The sequence below is a fragment of the Salmo trutta genome, chromosome 12, assembly GCF_901001165.1.
Source record: "Salmo trutta chromosome 12, fSalTru1.1, whole genome shotgun sequence".
NCBI lineage: Eukaryota > Metazoa > Chordata > Actinopteri > Salmoniformes > Salmonidae > Salmo > Salmo trutta.
Window position 1 is genome coordinate 56,963,058 of NC_042968.1, and position 27,117 is coordinate 56,990,174.

At 40.6% G+C, this 27,117-nt stretch overlaps 1 protein-coding gene across 2 annotated transcripts in view; it reads right to left on the minus strand.

Annotated features, from left to right (window-relative positions):
• LOC115203847 (collagen alpha-1(XI) chain) overlaps positions 1-21,596 on the minus strand; it is a 142,126-nt gene extending 120,530 nt beyond the window's left edge. For both annotated transcript variants that reach the window (XM_029768881.1, XM_029768880.1), the window contains exon 1: positions 21,176-21,596. In XM_029768881.1, coding sequence (XP_029624741.1) covers positions 21,176-21,275 — 100 coding nt within the window. In that variant the 5' untranslated portion in view covers positions 21,276-21,596. The remainder of the gene's footprint in view (positions 1-21,175) is intronic.
• Between the last annotated feature and the right edge of the window lie 5,521 nt (positions 21,597-27,117).

A 27,117-nucleotide genomic window follows, 5' to 3' on the forward strand; every position in this document is an offset into this window, starting at 1 on the left:
GGTTCTTACCCCCTTCCATATACTTAGACAGTAATTATAATGACTTCCAGAGGACGTCCTCCAACCTATCAGAGCTCTTGCAGCATGAATTGACATGTTGTCCATCCAATCAAAGGATCAGAGAAGGAATCTAGTACTGAAAGCATAAGCTACAGCTACACACTAAAAACATTTTTTCTAAATAGTACCAGATAGGGGTTCTTTGGCTTGTAGCCATAGTGGAACCCTTTTTGGTGCTATAAAGAATCATTTTTTAAGGTTCTATAAAGCACCATTAAATAAGGTTCTGAATAGCACCAAAAAATGGTTCTGCTATGGTTACAACCCTTTTTGGGGCTATATAGACCCATTTTCTATGGTTCTTTAAAGAACATTTATGGAGAACAGTTCTATTAAGAACCTTCCTCAATTTCAAATGGTTCAGACATTATATTGTCAAAATACCATAGTTATTATTATGTTAACTGACGAGTTGAATCATCTGAGCTGGGTCTGGAACAGCTAGGGGTCCCAGAGGAGAGAATTGAGAACCACTAGCTGGCTGACTTAATCAACCATTGTCAAATAACACAAGGCCATACAGGAGTCTTTCACAAGACACTGTCACTGGCCATAATCATATGCAGTAAGCTATTGCAGTACACAACATATTAGATAAACTGGAATGACACTCTCACTCACGGTTGCACAAAAAGAGCTGTGCACAAACTATGCCCAAAATATTCTAATCCCCTACATTTGAATTATCACTAAAAGAGCAAAGAACCCTTTTGTGAACTCTAAATAACCATTGAAGATCTCAAAGGGTTCTTTGAGTCATTATGGTTCCACATAGAACAATCCCCCTTCCCAAAGAATCCTTGAGAAACCCACATTGTCTGTGTGTATTGCCACCGGAGCTCACACTGCACTGCTAAACTGCTTGCTGCACACTGCACTGTGTGATTGTACACATGGATTAGATTGTGGGTTTACTAATGCGTTAGTTTTAGTAGCTAGCTAGGTTGACTATGACGTTAGCTATTATGGTGACAACATGTAGGCTGTGTAGCAGTTAGCGGTTATGGTATGAAGATTTGGCTTGGATACGTTTTTTCGCCTGGTCACAGACGGCTGTTGTGTTCTGCACTGAAGTCAACAAGAGAAGGGAAAACGTGAGAGGAGGAGAGCGCGTAGATGCGAGAAGGAATTACACAACAAGCAAAGTGATGACGCTGTAGGCGTCTGTGACTGCTATGAACGTGAAATGTGAATGCGGGTGATCAGGGGTGTATTCATTCCACCAATTCTGTTGCAACATTTTTTTAAATTACGGAAACAAACGGAACAAAATGGGGATGGACCTACCTGAATTTGTCCAATAGAAACTGCCGTTTTGCAACTGTTTGGACTAATGATTACACCCCAGATCAGCAAGATGTATTGAATGCTTCACTGTCTGTCACCTTGATTCCTCCAATTTGTCTCTCGACCTATGCACCTAAGTTAAAACGTTCATTTGTAGGCTAGGTTGTAGGGTATAGAGCACATTTGAGTATGATGTAGTAGCCTAAACCTATCGATGTTACATTGAGCTGGGTGAATGGAATATGAATGACAGTCATCCAATATACCGTAATAGAAATAACCAAGTGGTCAATTTCAACTGAAGAAAATAAATGTGATGAAGTTGAATCAACGTGGAAAACTTTTAACTAAAACCAATGAGATGGTGACATTTTCTGTCGATTTCACGTTGAATTCATGTTATTTGAGAACTCAACCAACTGTAAATAAAACTAGACGTTGAACTGATGTCTGTGCCCAGTGGGAAGGCAATGCTTCTATAAAAAAAATGGGCCTCCCTAATCTTAAACGGCACAGACCCCCACTGCTCCAGAGGTTTCTGGAGTGGAGCTAGCTACCAGAGAAGGGAATCATGCTATTACCCCCTAAAACACTTCAGTCAGTAGTTCTGATGCCCAGACTGTGGCTAGGACTGAGGCTAGGGCTGACTGGGATTGGGGGACTAGGGTTGGAAAGGATGACTCATTGCATTGCTTTCCATGCTCAATCATTATAATAACCCCTAATGGAGAACAGTGCTGCTATCCTGGAGAGCTGAGCTGAAGACCCAATTATTTTGGCTGGACAATAGCTAAATAGTATAACACTTCTGTTCTTACAGTGTATAAAGGTGGTATTGACTGAAAACTGGCATAGTCCATGACACTACTCTACAGACTGCAAGAACATACTATCATGACATTCTAAGCCCGACACTGGCAAGGTAGAACGTCTTTAGAAAACACAAACAGACACTTACTTGAAAGACACAATGATGAAAAGACTAAAATCCCTACAACCCATATTGGGGCTTTGGGTTGTCAACTTAAACCATCAGCGTCTTGACTAAATTATCTGAGTCAAAATATATACAGTGGGGGAAAAAAGTATTTGATCCCCTGCTGATTTTGTACATTTGCCCACTTACAAAGAAATGATCAGTCTATAATTTTAATGGTAGGTTTATATGAACAGTGAGAGACAGAATAACAACAAAAAAATCCAGAAAAACGCATGTCAAAAATGTTATAAAATTATTTCCATTTTAATGAGGGAAATAAGTATTTGGCCCCTCTGCAAAACATGACTTAGTACTTGGTGGCAAAACCCTTGTTGGCAATCACAGAGGTCAGACGTTTCTTGTAGTTGGCCACCAGGTTTGAACATATCTCAGGAGGGATTTTGTCCCACTCCTCTTTGCAGGTCTTCTCCAAGTCATTAAGGTTTCGAGGCTGAGGTTTGGCAACTCGAACCTTCAGCTCCCTCCACAGATTTTCTATGGGATTAAGGTCTGGAGACTGGCTAGGCCACTCCAGGACTTTAATGTGCTTCTTCTTGAGCTACTCCTTTGTTGCCTTGGCCGTGCGTTTTGGGCCATTGTCATGCTGGAATACCCATCCACGACCCATTTTCAACGCCCAGGCTGAGGGAAGGAGGTTCTCACCCAAGATTTGACAGTACATGACCCTGTCAAATGATGCGGTGAAGTTGTCCTGTCCCCTTAGCAGAAAAACACCCCCAAAGCATATTGTTTCCACCTCCATGTTTGACGGTGGAGATGGTGTTATTGGGGTCATAGGCAGCATTCCTCCTCCTCCAAACACGGCGAGTTGAGTTGATGCCAAAGAGCTCCATTTTGGTCTCATCTGACCACAACACTTTCACCAGTTGTCCTCTGAATCATTCAGATGTTCATTGGCAAACTTCAGACGGGCATGTATATGTATTCTTCAGCAGGGGGACCTTGCGGGCGCTGCAGGATTTCAGTCCTTCACGGCGTAGTGTGTTACCAATTGTTTTCTTGGTGACAATGGTCCCAGCTGCCTTGAGATCATTGACAAGATCCTCCCGTGTAGTTCTGGGCTGATTCCTCACCATTCTCATGATCATTGCAACCCCACGAGGTGAGATCTTGCATGGAGCCCCAGGCCGAGGGATATTGACAGTTCTTTTGTGTTTCTTCCATTTGCGAATAATCGCACCAAATGTTGTCACCTTCTCACCAAGCTGCTTGGCGATGGTCTTGTAGCCCATTCCAGCCTTGTGTAGGTCTACAATCTTGTCCCTGACATCCTTGGAGAGCTCTTTGGTCTTGGCCATGGTGAAGAGTTTGGAATCTGATTGATTGATTGCTTCTGTGGACATGTGTCTTTTTTACAGGTTACAAGCTGCGGTTAGGAGCATTCCCTTTAAGAGTGTGCTCCTAATCTCAGCTTGTTACCTGTATAAAAGACACCTGGGAGCCAGAAATCTTTCTGATTGAAAGGGGGTCAAATACTTATTTCCCTCATTAAAATGCAAATCAATTTATAACATTTTTGACATGCGTTTTTATGGATATTTTTGTTGTTATTCTGTCTCTCACTGTTCAAATAAACCTACCATTAAAATTATAGACTGATCCTTTCTTTATATTTGGGCAAACATACAAAATCAGCAAGGGATCAAATACTTTTTTCCCCCACTGTATGAAGCAACTCTACTTTTCTCTATGAAATCAAAATAATAGCCTATTTTCGCTTTTTCAATAGAGGATCATGACCAAGCCCAAACATAGTCTCCTGTCAAATCCCTGTCCTGGCTCAACAACTCTGGCCCATCCGGATGCATCGTGGGAAGAGGGCCAATAAGATGTCCCATGGTCCTTTGGGGCAGTCTATGTACTCTTGAGAGCACAGTGTTTCACTGTCCCCAACAGTCACTAACACGGCACTGAAATCTTCACGACATGAGTGTCATACAAAGGATATCCTTCAATCTGACAGACAGAGGGTCAAACTTCTGATCTGGAATATTATTTTATCACCCATCTCATTCCATCATCTGCACAGATATAAAAAGCCAAGTGGCATGTGAGTGAGGAGAAAGGAGAATGTGTCAGTCTTTGCTGTTGATCAGGCATTGGATGGAGCTGGTTGGAGGCTAGGGGTCGTAAACTAAAACATGAACCACTCAACCGGCCGGTCTGTTCAGTTCCACACCCTAATGGCTGCACTCACAGTCTGAAGTGGCTCATGAGATTGCAGGGTCACTCAGACCCTGCTGACTCAGATTCTTTCCCCTGCACCACGGCGATAGACACACACACAGGCCTTTCACTCCACACAATCACTACTTATCTGAGTCAGTACAACTGCAGACCCCAAATGATCTCCCATATCAGGGGACAAGAATATAGTCATTGAAAAGCTTGGGCAGAAGTGTGTCTGCGTTTGCTCAGAAGGGACAAACAATGGCTAATAATGATGGGGGTTGGATTTGGGGATTGAAAGGAATTTCCTCCATTTTGGGTTTCATGGCTGTGTTTTTATTACTTGATTGCAATGCTCCAATGCCATCAGTCTGCAGTCTGTGTCTGTGTTTCAAAATATTGCAGTCAAAACAGTACAGTCCCGAAGTTTCCCATTGCAACACCAGGTTGGGAGGCCATGGCCATTAGAAAGGCTTGATCGTGAACATACTGCATCAATTAGTAACAGCCTTGCCCTCTCCTTTCATATAACACACATGCATGGCATCAGGGGGAATGTGATAGAAATCTATCATGGAAACTTCCTTTGTAGAGGAACCGTTCCAACTGAAGGTCGAGAGGAACCGAGTGGAACCCGAGAGGATGGAGGGCGGGAGGACAGAAAACAGATGCAGCCCAGCTGTATCTGACCTTTGAACCCCATAGTAATGTCAACCTTTACATAAAAATAACTTTTTAATGACCCAGGCTGCTTTGCTTTGCTCCAAACCTCGCTGCTATGAAATTCACACCGTTTCCAAAGCCTCTCACCTAATGTGATGCAGGTATACTTCCAGTGAAAAGCCTAAAACCAGTGAGGTACAAATGGTGTACTTTTCTTGAGAAAAATTCAACAGTATTTTATTGCATAGTGCCTTGTTCCACCAGCAGTGGGATAAAAACTTCTGGAACGTATTTGTCCCCCTTTTTTGAGGTTCAGCAGACAGCAAAATGGAGCTTATCAGATCCAGATGCTGAACGAGCACACAGTGAAACAACAAGTATTCTCCCCTTACTTTTTAATAAAGAACAAATGGATAAAAACATTAAATATTGGAGAAACTCCATGAATCATAAGATAACAAATACTCCATTACCCATAGTCCCTTTCAGACCGAAAACAACAAGCAGTATAGTCAACGTTTACATATCGAGTAGTGTGTGGCTTTGGCCCCGATCCACCCACGTTTTCATTTTTGCCCAGGTATTCAAGGAATGTTATTGAAGTATTTTTGATGAATAAAGCAGTTTGACAGTTCCAGACTTAGGGGAATGATTCCTACTGACGCAGACAACAACCTTTACTTCATTAATTATAACAAACCATTAGAAAAAGAGACCAAAACACTGAAATGTGTTTGAAGCTTTGTGAAAAGGTTCCATTGATTCTGCTGGGTGACTTTGTGGAAGCAGTGAACTTCTCTTTAATCTCTGTTAGCATCCAAATAAACTGACTATTTGGAAGCAAAGCCATGGCCTCAAAGGCAGCCAGATGGCTAATACAGCAACAACTTCCCCAAGAGAGCCAAATAAAAATGACCTCATAGAGCTCAAGAATTAAAGTTCTTTAAATCAAGATCTAGATAAAGACAGAGTCAGCTAGATAGAGTCAGTAAGTCAGCTATTTATCACCCATGTTTCAACCACTAAATGCCCAATGCAGCCATTTTTATCTCAAAATCAAATCATTTCTGTGTAGCAAGCAATTAAGTACCTTACTGGTCAAAAATAAACAAAAAAAGCTTCTTAGCAAAGAACAATTTCTCAAGCAAGAATTTTCCTAGGACTGTCTGGGAGTGGTCTGAGTGGGAAGGGGAAAACTGAAAACTAGCTGTTATTGGTAGAGAGGTTTGAACTCTCTTTCTTATTGGTCAATTAACTGATGTCACCAGGCAGGCCAAAACTCCATCCCACCAAAACAGGCAGAAATTTCAGGTGGTCTTTTCAAACAGCTCTTATACTAAAAGGGCATTATCATTATTTTCACAATTTCACAGTATTATTCCAACCACATAGTGTGGAAATACTGTATATATCAAACACATGAAAATCATAAACTGGGCCTTTAAATCACATTCTACCATCTTTGTTTTTAGTTCTTGAAAATGTCATCAAAGCCAGAATGGAGAATGGGCATGGTGTTCCAAAGCAAAACATTCCAGACTTTTTTGTGCCTGTTAATCATGTCATGCAAGTTCGACAAAGTACCCAAAATGCACCTCTTTCTCTTTATTTACAGTATGTGTCCCTCATGTCCTAAGCAACCAGTGCACAAAAGCACAAAAATCCTATTTAGCACTAGGCAATGGTTGAACGATGATCTTACGGCTAAAGATGATTTCTATGTTTTTCTAAAACTCACCCCAGTTAAGTAAAACCAGGAATAGTAGTAGAAGTTCAACGACTGGTCGATCCTAAAGCAGACATTCCTTTCCTCAGGCTCTGACACTGTAAATTTGGCAGCGCTGGTCACCTGAAGGTCATGATCCTTAAACTTTAACTGACCCCACCCACCACACCCAGGGCATAGAACTGGGATGATAAAACTAAAAATGATCGACACCGACCATGCCAATCACTTAACGCAGGCATTCTGCAGTTATTGTTTATTACGATAAGTAGCCTGTACTAGAGAAAGGTGCAGTTTGAAATTAAATAGGTTTGCTAATATGGGTAATTGTTAATTGGACAATTGATGGCTACAACCATCAGCCTAGTAACAGTAGTTTAAAGGATAATTTTAAAATATGGTGCACATTAATGTTATAAATGTATCGTTCTATTTATCCTTATCGCATCAACTGAGGCAAATCATCGCAATATGGATTTTGTCCATATTACCCAGCTCTACCCAGGACACCCGTGTCTTATTGGTCTCAAGTTATTACCAGACTTTCTCTCTGTACCGGGTCATAAATAAACTCTATAAATGCTGAACTGAGGTCAATCTCTACCTCTGATGACACGTGGGATTAACGTTAGTAGAAATACATTTGCGTCATTATATATCTGATCCTTGTACAGTTCAAATTACTTCATTATAGAAAACGTAGGTCTTGATAGTGTGAGAACGGTTCTGTTTTGTTCTCTCCTTGTCATTGTCACCATCTTTGATGAGGTTTGGGCCTGGGACTTTCTGTTTGCTAAGAGTTCTAGGACAATTAAATATTGTATTAAACCACCACACAATTAAAACTGGATTGTATTGACCTGAGGCTTGTGTAAAAAAAAATATATATAGGATCCAATTTGGAAAGAGAAAAGGAAAACAAGACATATGGGTATTTACTGCAAATATTTCTCAACAAAAGAAAGAACAATACCAGTAAATGGTACAAACCAATAGCCACAGAAAACGACACACCCCTTATTAATTATATGTAAATTATTTCCAGATAAAATCTTTATGTTATTATCAGTAAAGAGTATTATCATGTGTGAATGTTAACATGTTAATTTGTACAGTATGCCTAATCATAAAAAGTGTTTCATATCGCAACTGAAATTAAAACTGTTTAATTTATATAATTTCAGTGGAGTATGGTGCCTTCTTGGGGCTACTCCAAAGCTGCGTTGATATTGGAATGATATTACTCAACACACTGCTTTTAATTTGTTACACTGTGTTGAAAACATAAAAATCAACGACGTGGTAAACCGATAGGCCTAGATTCTGCCATGTAGACGATGTTGCATGTGTAGTGAGCAATCACAGACAGAAATCTAGAATCCTCTAGTCTAGAGATAGACGATGATGCAGTAGTTCCACTGTGTAGGTGAAGTCTAGCTTGATCCCATGAGTTGGCAAGCCAGTGCAAACAGATCTGGGACCGGTCTACAGTAGGTGATGACTAGTAAGCCTGATCAGAACCAGAGGTTTTCTGGATGGATGTCTCTGAAAGAGATGGGTGTGCTTCCAGGTCAGCAGACAGCCCTTCCCTAGGAATATAGAGGGGTTATCTGGTTTAGGTCATGATAATGTGTTCTTTACTGCTGAACTCCCCTGGAGAACCTGGACTCATTAGTTTGAGTTACCAGCTAACTATAAAGTTTGTCTGCCCTGATACGACACAGCTTTCACAAGTTGTAAATCAAAGCTGACCATTTTCTCATGTACCCTAACACTGCCTAAAATGACCTGTATCAAAGTGTGTCTTACCGTGTCATTTCATCTTGACATCAAACGTTCCGGGACCTGAATAGTGGAGTTTCGAAAGTATCAGCTAGAAATGTGTCAGATTTTATGTCAGATTCTGATACATAAGCGGCACTGTTTAACGCAATGAATCCAGGTCCTTGGATACATCCTGACACACTACATCTGCCAGTTTACAGTAATCACTCCAAGTAATCCAGACAGAGTTAGGCTATCCAACAAGCGGTCACCCGCAACCTGCATTCAGAATGACTGCCAAAGTAGGAAATACTGAGACTACCTCAATCATCTAAACTGAAAGAATCATGTCAGTAACGGGTGCAATAAATCCAACTATTAACAGATTGGATTAGTTTAGAAAACGGTATGTTATTTATCTTTCTGTAGCATAAAACTAATCATCCAACCAATGTACATGCAGAAACACAGATACTACAGTAAAACGAACAATTCTGAAAATCGCCCCGTGAATACAGCAGGCTGGGAAATATTATACATGGTTCAATGTAGAACCCTTCTTACCATCCAAATACTCCTACTTGCCATCTAAATATTGTTATTAGGGTGTTAAAGGTTCTAGGTTGAACCCTTTGCCTTACAAAGAACCCTTGTCTTCCAAAAAGGGTTCTTCAGATCAAAACGTTTATTTTTAGAAGCCTATCCCTCCGCAAATAAAACCCTGTTGGAACCCTGTTTTCTAAGAGTGTACAGTAGGTCTAATGTCTGAACATCTAATGTGTGCTGTACATTTCAATTATTTGCGATCGAGCTGAATGAAGAGAGCTAGCTAACTAGCCAGCTAACTTTTGGCTAGCTCCAGATGTAGCTAACGTTAGCTAACATCAACTTACTAGCAGGGATGAATAAAAATATCTTATAGGTAGCTAGCTAGTTTGGGCGTAGCAGGAATTTAGGGTTGTTGCTAGCTAGTTAACTAGAATCACATTTCTCTTCACCACTTATTTGGCACTGGGCTCCTGTCTTTTGACCCAGTCTAACAGAGTTCGCAAAAATGATTTCATACATAGTTAGCTAGCTAGCTATCGAACTAATGTTTGACTTTATGTTTAGTTCATTGACTCCTGTTGACCTTGATTTACATTCATGTGTATTTAGCAAAATCTTGTGGCTGGTCGACAGTATTGTACCCCTTGGCTTTGGCCATTCAATTGTTGCATTTTCCACCATATTGTTTTATTCCCTATGCACACTTCCTCTGCAGCAATATATTGTAAATTCAAACCAAGGTTCTCCAACTCTGGTCCTGGAGAGCTACTGTGTGCAGGCTTTTGCTACAACCCATCACTTAACACACATTCAAAGAACCAGGTCTTAAGTCTCTGGTCTATGATTAACTGAATCAAGTGTGTCACTGCAGTGCTGGAAAGAACCTACACATTGAGTTGCTTTCCGAGAACAGAGTTGGATACCCCTAGCCTAACACACTACTAACACTGTGTTTTATATCTGACAGCTGATGACCAGAAGCTGAGAAAGAGAAAATGATGTTTGAAGATGAAACTGGCCTGGAAGACTCCACATCTTGGCATTACTAAGGATTGAAACATTACTCTATTTGACTGCTTGAGCTATACCAGAGTTGATGCATTTCCGTTTAAATGTTAACACTACATTACCTTTTCCAGAGCTCTTGACTACGAAATTATGTATTTTGTTCTGTAAATAAAGGTAATTCGATTTTATTTATGATAAACCTTTTTTCCTTCTTTATTTGGGATGTTGGAGGTATAGATTGTGATTTGTGAAATAGGTTTGTGTAGTTTTTGTTATTGTAAACAAATGCAATAAGTGGTCAACATAATACAGTTGTTGGCTTTAAATGTGTATTTGAAGTGTCAACTGCATCAAGTACAGTAGGCCTATGACTTCAATGTTGTAATTTGATTGACAGACTTTTTATGAGGTATGGACTTTAATTGTATCTCCTTTTAAGGAGCTTATATCATACTACTCCACATGAGAACAGCTAATTGATGTGCCAGGTAGCCTAGTGGTTAGAGTGTTGGGCCAGTAACCAAAAGGTTGCTGGTTTGAATCCCAGAGCCGACAAGGTAAAAATCTGTCATTCTGAACAAGGCAGTTAACCCACTATTCCCTGGTAGGCTGTCATTGTAAATAAGAATTTGTTCTGAACTGACTTGCCTAGTTAAATAAAGGTAGACTCAGTGAAATTATGTTGACATGAGCAGCACCGCAGATATTGAGATGAGCGACACTTTGCTCACACACAGTATCTGCGTATGTGCACGGGTTCGCTACACGCTGTTACAGCCTGGTAAACAAGGGACCCAAAAGAGCTGAGAAGTTGAGCCTCACATGCTGACCACACTGTGCGCGAGCGTTGCAAAATAAATTGACATACATGTTATTCAATCATTGCACCCATTGTGCTCGCGCGCCAACAAGCATCTGCGTTGCCAAGCGCTAAAATAGAAGCCAGTTCTATTTGTGAAGCTGAACGCGGTGCAAGTTCTGCCTCTCCCATCTCCTCATTTGTTTAAAGAAGCAGATACCCACGTGCCATCTCCTCATTAGTTGTACCCACGTGGGTGATTGAAAGACAAACTGAGGTCGGTCGGTCGTGGTAATACACCTTATTATGAAAGTTAGATGCCAATCGCCATATAAAGTCCAAAGAAGAAAGGAAGGAGGAGTGATGACTAGAAACGATTCGGTTGACCTTTTTATGTATGGATAAATTGTCAGTAGGGATGCACGATATATCGGTGAACATATCGGAATCGGACGATATTAGCTAAAAATGCCAACATCGGTATCGGCCCGATGTCTAGTTTAACGGCGATGTGAAAAACCGATGTCAAATATCCGTGCATACCTATATAACTTAGGTACATGACATAATGACACCACGTACAATTTTGCGCTACATGTGCAACACAGCATTCCTAACCTAGCCCACAATGTCTGCTGTGTGGATCGAGCAGTCAACAAGTCGAGCAGTCATTTGAAAGAGTAAAAACATTTCAGCGAGACAACTCAAAGGCGAAATCCATTAAAGCAAAGATAATGTTATTCATTGCCCTTGACAATCAACCGTTCTCTGTTGTGGGTGATGTTGGCTTTCGCCGACTGGTCGAGCACTGGTACAAACTACCAAGTGCGCTATTTTTCAGATGTTGCCCTACCAGAGTTACACAATAATAGCGTCACTGCTATTAGCTTCACGACATACATACTATGGAACGCCGTTTGGGTCTTTCTGTGTCAAAAAAGATACAGTAGCACTGTCAAAGCTGTACAAAAAAAGTCTGCAAACAAGCAAACACCGGCCACAAACGATGTGTTTACAATGCCGCGTTGGTAATAAAGCATAATTTGTTCGACCGCAACTTCTGGGGTAGTTAGTTTAGCTTGGTACCTAGCTAGCACCAATACAACATGCCTAAAAAATGACCAGTACAAACTGCAGTCATTTTCATTATTCTTAGCAATGATTTATGAATCCTTGTGAGTAAGTATTAGCTAGGTTGCCACTTGTTTTTCGCCTATTGAAATGGAACTTCAGTTCATGAAAATAAATAGCTAGCCAGCTACTTAAACCTGTTGCCCAAAGCTAACGTTATAAGCAGCCACAATAAGGATTAGGCACAAGAGTGGAATTTGCTGTTTGCCTTCAAAATAAAAGTATGTCATTGACAGTGATGCAAATGAATACAAATAGTAGAATTATGCCACACTTTTGTTTTGAAAGCTAAATGCAAAGTCTGCTATTGTGGCTCATCCTTATTGTGGCTAGCTTCACATAGATGGGTCCCGACCAGCATTAATCAAATAAGAACTGTCTTATAAATGAGGGTTATTTTAGATGATGACACCTAGATTTTGTCGTTTTGCTATGTTTTTGGGAAGAACATTGTTTGCATCCATGAGCTAGCTAGATTTTTTTCTGTAACCAGCACTGTAGGTGCGTGAGACAACTTTACCAGTATCATAGCATATGTATCAATGAATCATTGTGACATGAAATTCGAGTGATAGTGTAATCAATGTGTAATAACTACGTAAAAAAATGTATGAACGCGTTAAATTATTATGTGACGCGCAGTCATATTCAGGTCCTGGTTGAGAATGAAACGACTGAACAAATGAACAACGAAACAGCACAGCAAGTAAGTGAAAGAAATAGGTTTTGATTATGTTCTACTGGTAATGGGGACATAATTAAATGCCAACAAAATAACGTTTTGGTCAGTGTGGTGTGTGTGTGTATGTGTGTGTGCAACCTTTATTTAGGCTAGGCAACTAGGCAAGTCAGTTAAGAACAAATTCTTATTTACAATGACTGCCCGGACGACGCTGGGGCAATTGTGCGTCACACTATGGGACTCCCAACCACGGCCGGATTTGATACAGCCTGGATTCAAACCAGGGACTGTAGTGACACCTCTTGTACTGAGATGCAGTGCCTTAGACCGCTGCGTTCATGTGTGTGTGTTAACTATTTAAATGTACTACAATGCTTAAAAGGCCGCAAACATTTTAAATATTGGTTATCGGTATCGTTTTCTTTTATTAGATTTTGTCAAGGAAAATATCGGATATCGGTATCAGACAGAAATGTCATATAATTATTATATATTATATTATATATTATTATTATTATTATTTTTTTATTTCACCTTTATTTAACCAGGTAGGCAAGTTGAGAACAAGTTCTCATTTACAATTGAAACCTGGCCAAGATAAAGCAAAGCAGTTCGACAACATACAAAAACACAGAGTTACACATGGAGTAAAACAACATACAATCAATGATACAGTAGAAAAAAATTAAGACTATATACAATGTGAGCAAATCATGTGAGATAAGGGAGGTAAAGGCAAAAAAGGCCATGGTGGCGAAGTAAATAAAGTATAGCAAGTAAAACACTGGAATGGTAGATTTGTTATTTGAAGAAAGTTCAAAGTTAAAATATAAATAATATGGTACAAAGGAGCAAAATAAATAAAATAAATAAATACAGTAGGGGAAGAGGTAGTAGTTTGGGCTAAATTATAGATGGGCTATGTACAGGTGCAGTGATCTGGGAGCTGCTCTGATAGCTGGTGCTTAAAGCTAGTGAGGGAGATAAGTGTTTCCAGTTTCAGAGATTTTTGTAGTTCGTTCCAGTCATTGGCAGCAGAGAACTGGAAGGAGAGACGACCAAAGGAGGAGTTGGCTTTAGGGGTGACCAGAGATATATATATATATATAATTGTCGGAGTAGAGGGCCTTCTGCATTTCAGGTACATTAACAACTCAACGTTTATATCCCAGGACAAATTAGCTATCAACTGCAAGCTAGCTAAATAGGACAAATTAGCTAGCAACTGCAAGCTAGCTAGCTAAATTGCTATAAATGTTTAATGCTTTTAGACCTGTCCCCAAATTAATATAATTAATATAATTTCAAGACTAAAAAGTGGTGAAAGTATTAGAATACAATAAGGAAAAACTCCAGGTAAAAATACACTTTATCTAGTCATCGGCCCATATCCTAATCTGACTTTGAAAGTGTCCAGATAAAAATATTGTATATATTTTATAATTATTAGATGCTTACCCACACTTGTCTAAATTGATGGGTCATATGAAAGAAATGCTACAACCACCCCCCAGCCACATCTAGCCAAGTGGATAGGTCACTACTGCCTAGACATGTTCATTAAATACAATAGATGGCCGCAATCACCCCCAGACACACCTGGCTAAATTAGTGTAATCATCTGGCAAAGTGTTTTTTGTTTAGACATGTAGCAAGCTAATCTCTTAACCGTAATTCCAACCCATAGCTAAAGTATAAATGGATTGTCATAGCTAGCCACAATCCATGAAATGCTGGAGTACAAATCTGCAGGTACCTAAAGCTAACCAACTAGGTTCAATGTTAGCTAGCTAGCTAACATTAGGCTATAACTAGCAATGCAAATGGATATCTAAAATACAAATATTACTACACAGATCATACACGGAACGTTAGCTAGTGAGCCAGCAAGCAAACGTTCGCTAGGTAGCTAAAAGTATGCTTTAATTTGCAATGAAAACAACTTTCTGACCAAATTAGAAACATATAATATCTGAAAATGTAGCTATACTCTTACCCGTATACATGGATGAACATTTCAAGGCAGCGTGTCTTTCCCGTTTGGTTTGTAGCTAACTGTACAAACCAAACGGAAAAGACACGCTGCCGTGAAACGTTCATCCATGTTTTTCCCATTGTTGTGTTATTAAGTCACTCCGGTTCACACTGACCGTGTGCAGAAAGTAGTCCATCGCAACTTTTTCCCACTGATCTTCGTCGATAGCGCCTGCAAAATTCTGGGCAGCAATGTTGTTGAGAGCAGTAGCAACACCTTTCCACTTTAGCGGGAAGGTTTCTGTCTTCTTCTGTGGCTAAACCAACTAGCCTCGTAATTTAACAATTATATTCGTATTTACAGATTACATACAACTTTGTTATTAAGGCACATGAAAGTTCACATGTTCCAGAAGCCATTTCTGCCAAAAAACACATTTTGATTAAAAAAAGTGTTAGGTTCAAATGCCTCTCCTGTGAAATAGTGACGTACGGCATACGCCAAGCTTCTTAAAACGGATCACAAATCAGTTTTGTTTCTTACATCCATTTTGGAATACTGACTGTCCAAACAGCAAGTTACAAGTGACCAAATTGAAATGTTTAGACTCTGCTTGCAGATGTAAGAGAAGAAATCCGTACTGCCCTGCCCACTTCATTGTTGCTTCAAGCAGAGAAAACTGCAGTTCTGAAATACATCAAAGAAGCCCATACATGCCGCAGCGGACCCCAAGTATGCTGGCAAGAGCATCCTGTCTGGTGCAGAGATCAACAAGGCCTATGGTGTCATCACTACTGTGTCTCGCCAACTTGGCCTGGATGAGGGCAAGGTTCTTGGCAGTCTGGCGAAGTACACTTCCAAGCAAGGGCTTTGGGATGGAGATGCAATATGGCAGTCATGCCAACATATCTCATCAGCCACCTGGTGGAAGGGACTTTGTGGATCTGAGGCTCTTTCCCCTGTTGCCTCCATCATCCTCCAAATCCCACCAACATCAGCCGCCTCAGAGTGCAACTGGTCCTTGTTTGGGAACACACACACCAAATCACGCAACAGGCTGACCAATATAAGGGTTAAAAATTGGTGGCCATCCGGGCAAATGTGAGGCTTTTTGAGCCTGACAATGAGCCATCCTCAACAAGGTTGGAAAGTGACAGTGAAGATGAGGCCTCAGAGTCTGATTTTCAAGAGATGGACATTGAGGAGGTCCAAGGAGAAGACATGGAAGCCTGAGAGGAAGACAACCAAAGCTTTAGTGTCTAGACTATCATTTTACAGATGTATGTTGAAAACGTTTTTTGGACATGCGATGGATCATTGGGGATCAAGAATATTCCCTTTCTTTTGTTGTTCAGGGAAATCATCCCATGTAAAGAGTCAACTCATTTAATGTTCAATTTGTAACTAAATCATTTTTTTTCTATTGGAAGGATTTAATCATTTGCAATTATGTCTACTTATGATAAGGTAAAAGGTTTACAGTATTCACCCCCTTGGCATTTTTCCAATTTTGTTGTCTTACAACCTGGAATAAAAATAGTTTTGGGGGGGGGGTTTGTATCATTTGATTTACACAACATGCCTACCACTTTGAAGATGCAAAATATTTTTTTATTGTGAAACAAACAAGAAATAAGAAATAGAAAACTTGAGCATGCATAACTATTCACCCCCCAAAGTCAATACTTTGTTCAGCCACCTTTTGCAGCAAGGCAGCCACTTCAGGCAGCCACCTTTTACAGCTGCAAGTCTCTTGGGGTATGTCTCTTTAGGCACATCTAGCCACTGGGACTTTTGCCCATCTTCAAGGCAAAACTGCTCCAGCTCCTTCAAGTTGGATGGGTTCTGCTGGTGTACAGCAATCTTTAAGTCATACCACAGATTCTCAATTGGATTGAGGTCTGGGCTTTGACTATGCCATTCCAAGATATTTAAATGTTTCCCCTTAAACCACTCGAGTGTTGCTTTAGCAGTATACTTAGGGTCATTGTCCTGCTGGAAGGTGAATCTCCATCCCAGTATAAAATCTCTGGAAGACTGAAACAGGTTTCTCTCAAGAATTTCCCTGTATTTAGCGCCGTCCATCATTCCTTCAATTCTGACCAGTTTCCCAGTCCCTGCAGATAAAAAATATCCCCACAGCATGGTGGTGGCAGCATCAGGATGGTATTCTCGGGGTGATGAGAGGTGTTGGGTTTGCGCCAGACACAGTGTTTTCCTTGGTGGTCAAAAAGCTCAATTTTAGTCTCATCTGACCTGAGTACTTTCTTCCATATGTTTGTGGAGTCTCCCACATGCCTTTTGCCGAACACCAAACATGTTTGCTTATTTTTTTTTAGGCAACTCTTAAGTAAAACCCAGCTCTGTGGAGTGTACGGCTTAAAGTGGTCCTATGGACAGATACTCCAATCTCCGCTGAGGATCTCCGCTGAGGAGCTCCGCAGCTCCTTCAGGTTATCTTTGATCTCTTTGTTGCTTCTTTGATTAATGCCCTCCTTGCCTGGTCCATGAGTTTTGGTGGGCGGCCCTCTCTTGGCAGGTTTGTTGTGGTGCCATTTTCTTTCAATTTTTTAATAATGGATTTAATGGTGCTCCGTGGGATGTTCAAAGTTTCGGGTATATTTTTTTATAACCCAACCCTGATCTGTACTTCTCCACAACTTTGTCCATGACCTGTTTGGAGAGCTCCTTGGTCTTCATGGTGCCGATTGCTTGGTGGTGCCCCTTGCTTAGTGGTGTTGCAGACACTGGGGCCTTTCAGAACAGGTGTATATACACTGAGATCATGTGACAGATCACGTGACACTTAGATTGCACAAAGGTGGACTTTATTTAACTAACTATGTGACTTCTGAATGTAATTGGTTGCACCAGATCTAATTTAGGGGCTTCATAGCAAAATTTTTTGCATTTTTTTCATTTCACTTCACTATTTTGTGTATGTCCAATACATTTAAATTACAGGTTGTAATGCAACAAAATAGGAAAAACACCAAGGGGGTGAATACTTTTGCCAGGCACTGTATGTTTCTGTCTCTTTATGATATGGCAAATATATCCAATGCAAAAAACATCTACATTTAAATTGTATTAATTTTCATATACTTCCATTAATTCCAATTTATTCCCGTTAATTCCCATATATTCTGGTTTATTCCCACGGAAAGTTTCCACCTCTGAATATTCCCCAAAATGTGCAACCCTAGTCAAGACCTGTCTGATCTTGATACAGGGGTATTTTTTTGCACTGTAACCTGTTAATCAGGTAACCTGGTGGAATTCAACAGCTGTTACACACTATGTATTTTTCAGTTTAAAAGTTATTCTTGATCATCTAGCTAGAATATGTATTATGCTTATTCCCTGTAAAAGAAATATTTTCATGATTGATGGTTACATTTTTGTATAAAAAAATGCTTAGGTTGACATTGGCAACAATAGCAATGAAATAAGGCTCTTGCTAGCCAATACCGACTTGCATGTGTACTGGTTTCAGGAAGTGTTGCAGCATCACAGGCAATCATTTAACTCTGGTTGTTTTCTTCTGTTGGTCTTTAAGAGTTGATTAAAGCCAGCAGCTTCATAGTGAGTTCTGTCCAACGCCCTATAATCCTAGTAAAACTCCAGTCCAACTCTCCAAGTCATCTGGAGCTATTCTGACATGACTCGGAACTAATGATGTATATGAACCCTGTAATGTTGATGCTATGTTTTGGCCATATTGGCCATATTGGCACTCCTCAGAAAAGCAGTACTCCATTGGAATGAATGGAATTCTAAAGTATTTCACTTAAATGTTTCAAGGACAAAATTACATGTATTTAAGTATTTATTGTTGTAGTGGGGACAGTAACATTAGTACTTTCTAAAAAACTATACTTTAAGGGAAAAAAAGTATATATTTTTATTTTATTTGTATGTTTAGCTTACATAATATAATTTAAAGGTATGCATTAAGGTGTCTGGAATAGAATAAACATGGCAAAAACAAATGTAGACATTAGTAAATGCAATTATATCGTTTCCTAAATGGTTTCTAGAATGATGGAGGTGTGGTAGCTTCAAAACAGCGCCTCCTGTCAGTCATTTAGTGTATATATAAATAATTGCTAGGAACTGGGTATGGTTCGGTCAATCACATATGACCAACGACAAGACCACAGCCCTTGGATTTTTTTTACCATTCATTTACCAGGTTGATTTGAAAACAGAAGACCTATTTTTTTTCCGAGAGAGACCTGGCCGTTTAAAATAAATGGAGGGAAAAAGGGAAAAAGTTCAAGGCCAACCCCTTGTGTAACCCAAAAGGCAATAATCAACAATCAGTCTGCATTAATAATTCACATGAATATGAATTTGTTTCCATTATTAGCACACCACTCTGACATGTCTATGCACGTCCATGCAACTTAGGTTGACTGGAAATCAAATTAGGTTATCAAATTCCAGTCAAATAGGGAATTTAATTGAATCCACTCCAGCTCAGATGTGTTTTTTTCTGCCTCGTCCTTTGAGGTATGTGGAGAGAACAGACCAGGCTATCTGTTTATCTAACAGCCTTTTGACTGGCTGACTGACTGGCTGGCTGGTTGACCCAGCTGGTTGACTGACTGAGAGCTCCACTGTAGCACCATTCAGTCTGAGGCCACCTACCATGCCAGGCAGTCTAGTGAGCTAAGAATATATGTAGGCCAGGCCACTAGGCCTTGGCCTGATTCATACTCCCACCCCACTGCTCCTGTCCATGGCTCGAACCCCCCTCCTTCACCTAACTACATGTAATCTCTGTTAGCCCAGAAGTAAAATCTTCCGTAATTTGGTCAGCTGCGTGATTAACTTCTGTATTCATGCCTGTTAGAAATTGAGAGGTCCGGCAAAAAAAAGAAGTCTCCACCCTCGCATAAGGAAAACTCTCAGCCAGAGCCCCCTTACAAATCACTCAAGGTGAAGCGGTTTAAGCACCGCCTTTGCCTAATCCTGATAAGCAAATGTCCAAATAACCATTGACGAACCCCAAAACCGAAACCAATGAGGATATCATGCATCCCATTCAGTCCTAACTCATACAATTCATTTCCAAAGGTGATTTGACATTCTAATAAGGGTGTTGAAAAGCAGCGTAAAACAGCATGATTGCAAAACCATATAGGTCCACAGGCACACCGTTTAAAAAAAAGTTTAGATTACAGGTGATCATAAATAACCTTGTTTTGTCATCACAGGGCACATAAAACAGAGAGCTGGAATGCTGGAGGATTGCCAGACAAATGTTTATGGGATAAGTTTTTCTTTTAAATAACCTTGAAGATTTCACCGAGACATTGCACTGTTATAGCGGTTACGATGTGCGTCAGAAAAATCCACGCGCATTCATGTCCAAAATGAGATGCCAAGTGGAGGCTCCACCCTGCTCCTTCAGACGATGGACGGGCACGCCCTCTCATGAGAGCTGAGCTCCATTCTGTTTCTCATTAAATAAATACCCCTTTGACTTACTGTTTCATGTGGGAATCTGGAGGACAGTGTTGGATGTCCTTGTCATCAAGTTTAAAATACCAACTCAAGCCAAAATGTTGCCATATATGAAAACTAAGGCAATTACTATCTTGTTGATATCATATCCACAAAAGCTGCATAATGTTTTTTGCAGTTATGCTACATAAAATGCAATTAAGTAGGCCTAAAAAAAGAAAGATGATATCATGCCATACAAAGTGATACAGAGCATTGTTTCCAACGCTAGGCAGGGAATAAAATGTATACTCTATATATCTATAAAGTAGGCCTACAAACCCCATGGCAACGTGTAGCCTATGTGCGCCCAACACAATAATGTTTTAAAGACACTAATAATGTATGCAAAAATATGTGCATCAGAAGTAGCACTATAGGAGGACCCCATCGTTCAGAGCGAACAAATCCATCGCTGGAGGCAGCGAAATTCATCTGAATGGATGAGAGAGAACTTTTGGCACAAGTTCATGGAAAATGAGTTTTCGTTGGCGTTGCAAGTCCTCTATGCATCGGGTCTTAACAAATCGATAAACGTTGACAACAAACTAGAGAGAACTACGCAGGACAAAGTATGCGAACAAGCACCAGTGCCATTTAAAATCCTTGACCGGGCCCCCGGTCATTTCAGTTTATGACACCAATAATGTGGACCACATTCCAGAAACCAGACAACTAAATCACGGTTTTAGAGAGGCGTACAATTGCCGCTGCAACCGGGACACAGGGGTATGATAGGGACTTGTTGCACATGAGAACATTTCACTGTCTAAAACAGACGACGGGACAAAAAGTGCCAAGCAGCAATAGCCTGCAAAAAATCAGGCTGCGGTGTCCGAAAGGGATCTTACCTGAACTGGCTTGCGAGGTGACAAAAAGTAGAATTATTGCTAAAGTGATTTGCGCGTCCTTTATCCTCCGTTTTACTTTCCATCTTATATGGGTATCCATGGTCGCCAGTGACGTCCACTGCAAAAGCTGATTAATTTTTCAAGAGCAACTGAAAAAATACTTGTGACAATGTCTGATTAGGAGAGAACTAGTAGCCAAAGGTCCCAGAGAAAGAGAGAGAGGGGAAATTATTATTTTCTCAAGCAGCCATTCGTTTTAGAGTGTGGAATCCTCCAGTTTCTGTGAAGGATGGGGCACCCTCTCTCGCGCACTCTTCCTCTCCACTCCTCTTCGCTCCTCTGAAGAAACTACCCTGCGCTGTTGAGCCTCTGATCAGAAGTGTTGCCCCCTCTCAATCTCACTGGAGCCCTTGGAACTAAAGACCGAGGAAAACAAATATTTCCTGCAGGCTGTCAGTCAGGCTCGGAACAGGACAGGAAAGCAAATCAGAGGGCTAGATTTATAGATCGGGCCTTGCCATTGGCTGTGGAATAGAGGAAAGTTTTGTGAAAGTTTTACGCCCTCTCTCCGTGCACTGAAGTTTCTGCTTCAAACCGTGGCTACAATCTGGATTCAGGGGTAGACCTAACTTTGTAAACATAGATTCCCTTACCAACAAAATCTACCCATTTTGAGAATGGGCGTTAAAGCGGGAGATACAAAAACGTTTTGGACAAGGACAGATAAACGTTGTTTTCATATTCAATAGGATACATTCTTTTTCTTTCCGTTACAGCTAATGTGAAGCCATTCTAATCATTTGAATAATAACATAGAGAATTAGGCTTTTGGACACACTGTGAAGTATAAACTGTATCGAACAGCGGACCTAGGCTACTGCAAATACATACGGGTTGCAGGTAATCCTCCCAAATGAGCTGTAAATTATAAGACTGATATGCACCTGCCTCAGCTGTCCCTCTGACACGCATGACAACTGGAGCGCGCAGGGTCGGAGAGGTGCTGATCCTTTGACACTGGCATAGATCTTCAGCCATGCTCGTGGAATGAGACTCATATATTTAGAACACAATAACATCTACATTCGGAACACGTTTTACAATAACACTACTCTCTTGCTATTACTGTAAAATCATCTACAAAATATAGTTAACATGTAATAATGTGATTTAGCATTCATTGGCATAGTTGTAGCTTGAGTGTTGCCTGGTTTTCCCCCAAAATAGTTTGTCATGATAATAATTTAGGAAGAATAGAAGGTATCATCTTTCATTGTTAATTGTATGAATTTCATTGGCTTTCATTTGGCAAATCACACTACTTGAATTAGAACAAATGTGGAAAAATCTCTCAACAACCAACATGTCTCTTAAAAAAGGTGTCATTTTCACATTTGCATCATATCTTCCAAATCAGTATACATCCAGGTGACAACTCTTCAAGTGAGATTTGTTGTGTGTGTACACTTTCAGAGAATGCCTGGAATGTGGTGGCCTTTTGTACAAGGTGTCATATGGCTGGTCCAGTAGGGGGGCAGTCTCCCATGAAACGGCCTCTAAGAGATGCTCACAAATGTTTCTTAAATTAAACACACAACATGGAGGATAGGCATTGCAATCTCATTGTAATCCATGTGGGGAATGGGGTGGTGAAAATGGCTGAGAGGGTCCAGGCGGTCTGGACTGAGGATGGAGTGCTACTGTGCGGGACCAGGGGCAGGGAGGGCTAAGGGGTGTGGATCTGGGTTGCTAAGGGGCAGGGGGAGTAGTCAGGAACAGTAGGAGTTATGGTAGATGGGTCAGGGGCAGTTGGTGGTGGGAGTGGGGAATCGGGGACAGTAAGGGGCAGGGAGGAGCAATCAGAAGAAGTAATGGACGGGGGAGGGAGACGGTTTCTTGGAGGGGATAGGGGGTTTGGCAGGTCGTGTTTGCTGGCATCTGGGTTTGGGTTCTGGGGTGGTCTTCTGGTCTGGTCGCTTGTTGGTCTGTTGTTTGTCTGGTCTTCTCCGTTTGGTCATTTTTGTCCAGTTTGGGTCAACGTCGTTGTCTAAGAACTGGAGTTGTGAGGTCGGGGGTCTTCCGGTTGTATGACCTCTCTTGAAACCGGCTCCCATTTGACCAGGGGTTTGGAGGGGGTGGAGGTGGAAAGGAAGGGATTTGTTGGGGGTGGTTTCTGAGACATCTTGGGTGGTGGGTTGGGCGGTTATGTGGAAAGGTCTGGGTCTGGGTCATTGTTGTTGTCTGGTGAAGGGGGGTTGGGATTTGGGTTGGTGGTGTTGGGCCTTGTCCTGCCAGCATAGAAACTGGAGCAGGTTCTGAAGAAGTGACCCCCTTTCCCACTCAGGTTGGTACAGCACTCTCACTAATGGTTTCAACAAGTAAAGCCTCTTAAAAGGCACACCTTCAAATGTGTTAATGAGCAAAACAAGTCCATGCACCCACAAAAGGTTTTTGGCACTCCAAATGTATAGTATGGTACAGTATTCTGTGGGATGGAACTGAATTACAGTATAATACTGCCCACACAATAGCTAGTGAATTGGTGTAGATTCACAGGAAAAGGTTTTTAGATTCCAAAATCAAAATATGGCATTATAGCATTCTGTGTGGTGGTACAGAATTACAATAAATGACATTCAATATTATATTCCGTAAAGTACATTTCTGTAGATTTACAGGATGAACATTTATGGTATGGTACTATATTCTGTGGGGTACAGCATTCTCACTGTGGCCTCTTACAAGGCATGCCTTGAAATATGTTAATGAGCCAGAGATTCATTTAACGCCCATTTCTCACATTTTCTCACAATGCACCATAATACAGTACTTTATGGTAAAATTGCTATTGTTGTAATTTTACAGCAGTTTAGCAAAATGCCATTAAGCCCCCATAATGCATTGCTCCATACAGTACTATACTGTAATATAGAGTTGCAATAGCTAACTGCAAAAGTTTTGGTGTAAATTTACAGCAATTTGTTAATGTAGGCAGTGAGTCAGTGTGACTTAAGTGTTGGCATGTGGATGAAATGAAGCTGTCTGAAGAGACTCCCCAGGCTAATGTAACCGATGTGAAATGGCTAGCTAGCTAATAGCGTTTCAATCGGTGACGTCACTCGCTCTGAGACCATGAAGTAGTTGTTTCCCTTGCTCTGCAAGGGCCGCTGCCTTTGTGGAGCGATGGGTAACGATGCTTAGAGGTTGGCTGGTTTGAGCCCAGGTAGGGATGAGGAGAGGGACGGATGGTAAACTCTTACATTGATGCTGTTGACCCGGATCACTGGTTGCTGCAGAAAAGGAGGAGGTCAAAAGGGGGGTGAGTGTAACCAATGTGAAATGGTTAGCGGGGTGCACGCTAATAGCGTTTCAATCGGTGATGTCACTTGCTCTGAGACCTTGAAGTAGTTGTTCCCCTTTCAACATTTAGATAATAAAGTATTTTTCTTTTCCATTATGTTAACGATGGAGGATTGGTTGATTTCCAGTTTTTAAGTATACGTTTTTTCAAGATGATTGATGAGAAAAGTATTGTCCAACCCATCGGGTATCTCACTGCACCCTCATATGCCATGTCTTGAAATATGCCAACACGTGGTAAAAGTACATTTACATTGTAATACTTCTGACTTTGTAAATCTGCCCATATATTTACTTTTGATACTTAAGTATATTTAAAACCAAATACTTTTAGACTTTTACTCAAGTAGTATTTTACTGGGTGACTTTCACTTTTACTTGAGTCATTTTCTATTAAGATATCTTTACTTTTACTCAAGTATAAAAATTAAGTACTTTTTCCACTGCTGAGTCTCAGTACTAAATCTTCCATACTCTGGCAGTCATTCTGGATACAGGTTACGGGTGATTAACAATTCCACTTGTTGGATATTCAAACTTTGTCTGGATTCCAATAGGAATTACAAATCACTTTGCACGCCAGCATAATGTGACTTTCAGGCCGGATGTGGCCTGTAAACCATGATATTCCTAACACCAAAGAAATGCCCTCAACGAAAGGCCTCATGATATATGTAATGTATTGTCATATATCATAGAATTTTTAAGGCTTTATAGCATTCCCAGAAGGCATGGATTATTGAGTCATTGTTAGTTTTACACTTAAGATATGATTCTGCTGTTGTGCTGTAGAATAATTGAATTTTGTCTCTTGTATAATCAATTCTATACATTCGTTTATAGTGGATTGAGCGTACATTTTCGTTCACTGTAATTTTGTTAGTTATGTTCCTACATTCCCTCCATCGTGTGCCAATATCAGTTCTGTTTAAAAGTCTTGGTTCCAATAGTTTATTTATTTTTAAAGATATTGTCAGTTAGATAGGCTATCGGCAAGGTTTTGTATATCTTACCAATCATATGCACATCCTTTTCTTACTCAAATAGGATTCCCTCCAGATTATTCTGGTGTCCAAAAGATTTCAAATGGACCTTTTGTGAAATGAAGCTTTTAAGTTGCATATATTTGAACATATCCACTGTACGTTGGCCAATCCAAAATTGCTTTTTAATTCTGTCATGGAAGTAAATGTATTACTTTTAGTTTACTTTAAATTACCAAGTCATTAACGTTTCTATTCCTTTAGTTTTCCATGTGAACCAATTTTGTGCATTCTGAAAAGCTATACAAGGATTGTTCCATAGGGTGTTTTTCGGGATTGATATTGGTTCTTGTAGAATTAGTTTATTTTTCTTCCACATTGGTATAGTGTTCTTAACTATGAAGCACGTACTGTTCTTAGATTTATCCTTTGAAAATAGACACGTGAAAAGATTCTGGGATGAGCATGCATATCTTAAATATGTACACATTGTTCCTCTTTAGTGCATTTAACTATTATGTCGCAAGTAAAAGCCCTGGGTGGCGAGTTGATACAATTCCAAGCTGGAAGGTTGAAAACCCCCGTCAGATTTTGGAAGATGTAAAACTTTAAAAACGTTTATTTGCCCATATAAAGTCTGTTATTGCCGAGTATACTTTTTTAAAGAATGTCTTCAGTGGGGTGATTGGTATTACCGAGCATAAACGTAAAAAATTGTGACCCATGCCATTCTGAAGAGGTTTATTCTACTTGTTAGATTCTCTCTCTCATTATCTCTCTCTGTGTCTCTCTCTCTATGTCTCTCTGTGTGTCTCTCTCTCTATTCCCCCCTCCCCCCCTTTCTCCCACTCTCTCCCTTACATTCAAAAAAGTATAGGGAATTTCCCCTTGCCTTGAAGCCTTGATTGAGGTGCAGCTCTATGGCTGGTCCCAGATGACTCCTCCTAACACTATCTGGTTCCCATCCCATCCCTCCTGTTTGGCTGTTCCCTACCAACCCAGTTACATCTCCTTGCTACTTGGCTGTTCCCAGGCTGGATGTGAGAGCCAGAGTACTCTGGTCCGTCCATCATTCTTATGGTCAGCTGACTGCCAATCAGACATTTAGTACAGTATGGGTAAGTTGTAGCCGGGCCCGGTGGATCAGCTAACTGACTGCTGACTGTTCATATTAGAGGTAGGGGAATACTTTATCTCGACTGATTCATTGGATGATGGGAATCTCACATTTGAGCGTGACAATATAATGCTAAAATATGCAATACTTCATGATCTCTCAAGAGGTGGAAACAGGTTGCATTTTCAAGCTTCTAATTCCCAACTTCAAGACACCAAATGGCCTCATACAAACACAGTTGGATTGTCTTCTACTGTACCTATGTTTAATCATCTTCTGCACCCTATAATTGTCCCATCATACAAGTCAAAACATTCCTAAACAGTGGTGTGATGGGGGCTGAATCACAGAACTCAACTGATGTTGTGGCTTCTCTAATGACAGATTCTCAAAAGGCCAGAACGGGGGAATTCAAACACAGCAGCAAAAGCACACGCGCACACACACACACACACACACACACACACACACACACACACACA